Source organism: Quercus robur, chromosome 6 (assembly GCF_932294415.1).
Source record: "Quercus robur chromosome 6, dhQueRobu3.1, whole genome shotgun sequence".
NCBI classification, from domain to species: domain Eukaryota; kingdom Viridiplantae; phylum Streptophyta; class Magnoliopsida; order Fagales; family Fagaceae; genus Quercus; species Quercus robur.
Window position 1 is genome coordinate 13,959,084 of NC_065539.1, and position 7,548 is coordinate 13,966,631.

Below are 7,548 nucleotides of genomic sequence, written 5' to 3' on the forward strand. Positions count from 1 at the left end.
ACCTTGGAATCAGAATGTCATCACCCAAGCTTTTCTGTTTTTTATTTGTTTAAATTTTAGAGTCCTAGAATAGGGTTAACAAAAAAAAATATTTTAGTAATATTGAGTGATAGATTACGTAAACCGGAAGGAAACCTTCTTGTTTTATTTTATTTAATTATTTTTTGAGTAAGAACAATTAATGTTCATTCTACTTTCTACCACATTTGAAATGATAAATATATAATACTTTAAATGTTTTAAATGAGAATATGCTGGAGAGCCTCTCATAGCAGTCTTTGATTAAAACATTATCTAAATTTTTTATTTTTAAACAAGCCGGCTCCTCTTTTTTTTTTTTCCTTTTCTTCCTAAACATTTCTGACCATCCAATATATAAATTTACTGAAATGAACAATATCACCTGGACTGACAAAATAATTGGTGAGGGTGCAAACTTAGGATCCGTTTGATAGAGAAGTTTAAGTAATGTTGTTTGTAATTTTTTGAAATACATGTAATATATGTAAAAATGTGTGTAATGTTATTTAAAAACTGAAAATTAGTTGTTTAAGTACTCTACTGAACATGCCCAAACCTCATAAATATAGCACATTGATGCTGCAGCACCACCATTACAAGTGATGACAAACTGGGTTCAATCAATTTGGTGACAAACATCTATCAATGGACCCGCCAGGGATGTGGTTTACTAGATATGATAATCTAGGCTATCTTGCTATAACTGGGATTCGTTAGAAGCACAATGGATACAATTATAGTATTTTTGAAGTTTAGAGAGAGAGAGAGAGAGACAGAGAGTAAAGGGTTCAAGGGAGAAGGAAATTAATGAGAGGTGAAGGAAATTTATCCCTTCCATATATTTGGATGTTTTAAAATTATGTTGGGATAAGCGAAATATATATTATATTTTAAAAATATTTAAAATTAATTTCATGTGACCAAAGCCGCCGTGGTCACCATATAGGTCCATTCCTAACTAGAGAAGATATCCCTTCTATGTATTTTAACTGTTTAATATAATAGTTTTGCTCTTTTATGATGATCTTAGGCTTAGGTTTTTTATTGAATGACTACCTATTTTTTTATAAATATAATATAATTTCAATTTATAACGTTCACCTTATAATAATTTAAAAAATTATCTATTTGACTAGTGCTGTTTTGGTGTAGTTTATTTTGTTTAGTAAATACCTTAGATAACAGTATATTTGTACAGTATAAAAAAGTTTTAAATAGGGAAATAGGCTAAATAAGAACAATAAAAAAAAGTAAAAAGTAAACGAAAAAAAAAAAAAAAAAAAAAGTATCTGAAAGGGAAAATGGCTGGTATGTTCTTTTAGTAAACACATAAAAAGAGCATTCCTAGCATGCAAAATAGAGTTTGGAAGCCAACAGGAAGCAGCCATGCCGTGGTCAAACTTTTAATTTAAAGTTAAATTCAATGGGATAAGGTTTGGGAGTTGTTAGTTTATTATATTTAGAAAATCAACATACGTAATTGCTAGCTAATAAGCCTCAAGTGGAGGTCCCAAAAAAAAAAAAACCTTCAAAATATTATTATTATTATTTTTTGCTAAGACAACGAGCAGATCAATCGGTTGATTCAACTAGGAACCAAAAAAAAAGTGTGAACAAGAAGCAGTCAGTCACTTTGGAGGGTTGTTTTACTTTGAAGGGTTGTGTTGACGTTACTTTGAAGGGTTAACAACACATTTTTTACTTTTTTTTTTTTTTTATAAGTTTTTTGTCCTCTTTTGTAACTTTTTACAGTTTTATACTTTTTTTTTACATATTTTTATAATTTTTGCAGCTTTTTGAATGAAAAATACATCCTTAACCAGTACCCGGTTAACATTTGCCTACTTTTAAAAGTCATCACATTATTTTTTTGATTAAAAAAAAAAAAAAAAAAACGAAAGAGATACTCTTGGTTGTTCAAAAAAGAATCTAACCCGACTGGCTTCTGACCTCGACCAGTTCTTCTATATTGTCATCTCCCTTATATAATTATAACTCTGTGCACAACTCCTTCCTCCATTGTAAGTTGTAACTCCAATTTCTTTGATGAAAATGGCGTCTCGGTTCAATCTCATAGTTGTGTTGTCACTTTGTCTTAGTTTGTGCCTCTTCCCAACTCCAACGGCTAGTCTACAGCAAAATTACTATGCCAACATCTGTCCAAATGTGGAAAACATTGTTAGAGACGCTGTCAAAAAGAAATTCAATCAAACGTTTGTTACAGTTCCTGCAACCATTCGTCTCTTCTTTCATGATTGCTTTGTCCAGGTACATATATATTTCAATGCTATAAGAACAAAGTTTTTTTTTTTTTTTACTTTTGTTTACTTATTTGTGGTACATATGCTACATATAAATTACATGGGTTTTGAAATTCGTGCTTTGTGTTTTGTTCTATATGATAGGGTTGTGATGCTTCGGTGATAATAGCATCCACTGCAAGTAACACGGCGGAGAAAGATAACCCTGACAATCTCTCATTAGCCGGAGATGGATTCGACACCGTCATCAAAGCCAAGGCCGCTGTTGATGCTGTCCCAAGCTGCACTAATAAGGTTTCGTGTGCTGATATTCTAGCAATGGCGACCCGAGATGTCATTGCACTGGTTTGTTCACCATTCTTACTTTACTACATTTTTTTCATAACAGTATTCTACATATACAAATGCATCTATCTTGCACTAATTGTACTAGTATATTATAAGTTTTAAGCAGAAATGGTCGTTGTTTGTTATATATTTTTTGTGTAGTCTGGTGGGCCTTCATACGCGGTTGAATTGGGAAGATTGGATGGGCTAGTTTCAACAGCTGCAAGTGTAAACGAAAAGCTGCCACAACCAACCTTCAATTTGAACCAGCTCAATGCTTTGTTTGCTGCTAATGGGCTCTCTCAAGAGGACATGATCGCTCTCTCAGGTATGACACAATTGACGTTGTTTCTGTCTAGTGGATCACACATACACACACGTGAAAGGATTGCGTGGGTCCAGCTGACTGGAACAGTAATGTTCTCTCGTGACGGGGTTGTTGATGTTCTTGGCAATCACTGATATATTATTATTATTATTATTATTATCTTACTGACACCATAAATTTTCAAATTTTCTTAATGATATATTTACTGACATAATAGATTACAACATGTGCATTTATATCATTAAATTGTATACTTATTATAACTGCCGATGCAAATGGTCTAAATTTTTTTATACCCACCGAACATGACTATGTAATTTGTTATACCCATAGACTAATCACATTTATTTAATTTCAACTATTGCTATTACAAGTTAACCCATGAGGTCCGGAGGTTGGCCTAGTTATTGGTTTTATTGTCATGCTATGTTGCTAATTCATACATAAATCCAACCACTTTAATGCTTCACTTGGTGATAAATTTATATTATCAAACTCAGCAATTCAAAATCTCTCTCCATCATCTTAGAACTAAAAATACTTTAAGAAATACTTTCCTGTAATTATATGGTGAGCGACCACCACACTAGATTCTTTCATATATTTACATGGTCTATCTGAGACAAATAAATTACACCCAATAAAATTTCACAATTTATGGAATTCTCCAATCTTGTCTCTAAGCAACACACATGATATTCTGCCTGCATATGCACAATTAAAGTCTAATATTAGTAATATGAACCGTCATCACAAATCCACAAAGCTCATAGATTTTTATATTTGTTGTGTTTTTGCAGCGGCTCACACGGTTGGATTCTCTCATTGTAGCAGGTTTGCTAACCGGATCTACAATTTCAGCACTCAGAATCTGGTAGACCCGACACTAAACAAGACATACGCGACCCAACTTCAAGGAATGTGCCCGCAAAATGTGGACCCCAGGATCGCCATTAATATGGATCCAAACACGCCTCAGATCTTTGATAATATGTACTTCAAGAATCTAAAGCAACACATGGGCCTTTTCACCTCCGATGAAGTCCTCTTTACAGACCCTAGGTCCAAGCCCACAGTTGATGCATGGGCCTCAAGTTCGACAAACTTCCAAAAAGCCTTTGTCACTGCAATAACCAAGCTGGGTCGGGTCGGAGTCAAAACGGGTAGCAATGGGAATATTCGTCGTGATTGTGCTGTTTTTAATTGAAAAAAATTAAATTAAACTTTTTTTTTTTGGGCTAAACCAATTGAGAAAATTAAGACCAAAAAAAAAAGGAAAAAATAAATTAAAATGTGAGTCAAGAGTCGAGATCGAGACGTAAGAAAATCATGCTGGCAAGCATTATTTTGTACACCAACATTTCCCTTTCAATTACATTTTATTTGTTCTTCTTTTAATATATATTTAACGTCACAGCTCATCTTGGGACAACAAAAATATATAGTATTGTATTAATCAATCACTGCTCTAATAATTGAGGAAACATCTAAGATGGTTTTCATTAACTTCGTGCGTAAGACTTTGTACATCTTATTAATTATGATCAACGGTTTTGTTTGTGAACCCCACATCAAAATCATTATCTCTATGTTTGATTTGTCAAGATTGTTCATTGTTGCATGTCATTAACTTTATTTATCTTCTAAAGGATAGGTGCAGCCTTTATAAACAATGAAGTCTTTGAACCACAAACAATGAGACACCACAATAATTACTATTACTATTTAGCTATTGCTTTGTTTTAGCAAATATTAGACTATCACTTTAATACTATATTTGTGTCGACTTAACCAACAATATATACCCTTTCAATATAAGTTGAGTAGGGCTGGGGACACCAATTTTGGCATAACTTTGTGCCACAAGTTGTAATTGGTAAAAGTGTGTACCCATGTGGAGTTATGGCATAAAGTTGTGCCAAGTGTCTCTAGCATTACTCATAAAAGTTCATATATGTGTTGTAGATATAATTTTTTCACAAGTAGTCTTATAATTGTTGATCTGACAAGTTACAATAAAGTGGAGTGATAGACTAAACATCGTAACCTTGTAGCTTAGCTGTGTGGGGTTGCGTTGCACCAAATTTGTCAAATTACTATGATCCTTAACTCCTTGATTGATCCAAATCACATCATTCCGAAAGAATTACCTAACAAAAATCGATTTTTATTTTTAATTTTTAATTTTTTCGGTTCAAATGTCTATATCTCCAAATAAACAAATAAAAACGACATTACTCGTGTTAATGCTGCCAAAGTGTTGTCTTGGAGCTTGGAAGGGAAAATCTGTATTATTTATATATAGAATATAGTCAATGCTTATCAGCTTACGGCACTATACAATAATTTTGCACCGAGCTATCTTTGCTTTAAAGGGAAAAACTGCATAATTTGCTCTTCTAAAGCCCATGAAAAAAATCAGTGCAAGGCCTGATTGTTTGTCTAAGATGTGTGATTTATGTACGCTTGTCTATATTTTCCAGTTATAGCTCATTTTTAGCTTCTTTGTTAAATTATAGCTCTAGGTGTTGATGATTGTAGTTTTGTTACTGCTTGAAAGGTTGTAACTTGTAAGTATTATCTTTGTATTGTATTAATGATTTATTTACTTCTAGAGTTCTAGTTCTTAATATATATATATATATATATATATTTTTTAATATGATAGTCATAATAAAAATAGAACATTTGAACTCTAAATGTATTCTTTTCTTTTCTTTTTTTTCATCAACTTTTAGCTCTTAGTTTTTACGTACAACTCTTTAAAACTTCAATTTTTTCCATATTTTCTTACTTTTTAAATTTTTTTAAAGTACAAGTATATTTTAGTATACTTTAAACAAAAATTTTCAACAAAAGCTAAACAAATTGTTTCAAACCAACACTTAGAGTGTTTTTGGATATTACTTATGTTGTTGAAAACTGAAAATACTATAGCAAAATAATATTTGAATATGTGAATAGTACCGTGGAACTTATTTTTAATGAAATTTTTGCTAAAAAAAAGGTTTATGAGTCTCATAAATAGTGTACGGGACCTCCTAAAAAAGCATAAACGTTCTTCTCAAAAAAAAAAAAAAAAAAAAACGTGAAATGCAGAAACGTGGCCGCTATCCAAGCAAATAGTATTGCTTCTTTGACTATTTACGTATTCCTCACTATTCAGTACCTACCACTGCTAATCACTGCACTAGAATCCATCACGTGGAAGAGCCCACCGATTTCTAGTTCAAAGTTTTATGATTCATACACGAGAAAATTCAAAAATATAAATAATATGGCTCGAATTCAGACACCTCCTTGGCTTATTATCTTTTGGACCACTTAATCAGGCAACGAACGGATTCATTCTCAAAAGTAATAATAAATTAATTTTTACATTATTCCCTTAATTTGAAGCAATTGGCCACCGACTGTCTGAAGTAACTTCTCCCGGCCCCTAGAGATTTACTACTTGTGTTTAGTTTTTATTTGTTGGTTCCGTTTTCATAAAATGAATTAATGGTTTTTTTTTTTTTTTTTTACAACACGATTCTCAAAACAAAACAAAGTTGTTTTTACATTAACCGGTTCTTTTTATTAAATAATTTGATTATTAAAAAATAGAACTTTGAATTTTAAATATTTTTATTCAAAATATCAGAAGTTAACAATTAATTGAAAGAATCAGTTTGTTACCCTTTAATTTATAATTTAATTAATTTCTTTTTCTAGGTACAATATTTAAAAAATAATAATAATATAATCAAACCCAACTTATTTCTGCCTCATTACCAATTTTATTCTAGAAAAGAAGGTAAAATATCTTACACACTTGTTTACATCAATATCCGTAAAAAAAAAAATGTCCATATTTTAAAGTATGAAATTGAATGTAAAAAAGAAAAAGCGCATGACCATCATTGCCCATAAAAGAAACAGTGATGTGGATGAAACAGAGGAAACATCTTTTGTCTTTTTGAATAATATTCATTTTTCATTTGACTAATAATTAACAATGCCCGAATTTTTTAACCTCCATATAATCATGATTTTGGAATCTTGATTGCGATCTCCGAACGTGAGCGTGGCTGGCATGTTCTTTAGCGAGTAAATAAAGAGCATGGCTGCATAAAGGAATACCATATGAGCAGCCGTGACGTGCATTTTCTAAGTTCTTCTTGGCGGGCTTGTATTCGCTTTTTGGTCATAGTATGCCTCACCCACCCTTTTTCTCTTTGAGAATACCACGCAATATTCTCAAGCAAAGAGAAAAAGGGGGGGTGAGCTTTGGAGTTTGGACCACGTGAACTTCTTCTTTTTTTGTGTGGGCACAAGCCAAATACAAAGACCACGTTTGGGATTTAAAGTTTTAACTCAAATATTTGGAATTTTGGACGATATATAGTTATGGATAAGATGATCTGAGGCGGCTATACGTTAAGGAAGGCAACAATAATATCACAATCGAGCTCACCATTTGAATGATAATTATTATAATAGTAATAAAATTCTTGGCTAGCTGTAGGGAAGCTTGTTATTCAAATGCTTCAACTTGTGACCATATACCTCTTCTATTATTCCTGAGTTGTGACCACATTTCCACTTCTATATATATCCCTTTCACTCCAA

General features: G+C 32.0%; 1 protein-coding gene across 1 annotated transcript; it reads left to right on the plus strand.

The window, feature by feature from the left end:
• The first annotated feature begins 1,912 nt into the window (after positions 1-1,912).
• On the plus strand, positions 1,913-4,335 carry LOC126732878 (peroxidase 73-like). Its single transcript, XM_050435926.1, has 4 exons — positions 1,913-2,289; positions 2,427-2,627; positions 2,772-2,937; positions 3,738-4,335. Exons 1-4 carry the CDS (start codon positions 2,068-2,070, stop codon positions 4,142-4,144), a joined length of 996 nt encoding a protein of 331 aa, XP_050291883.1. The 5' UTR covers positions 1,913-2,067; the 3' UTR covers positions 4,145-4,335.
• Positions 4,336-7,548: the final 3,213 nt, after the last annotated feature.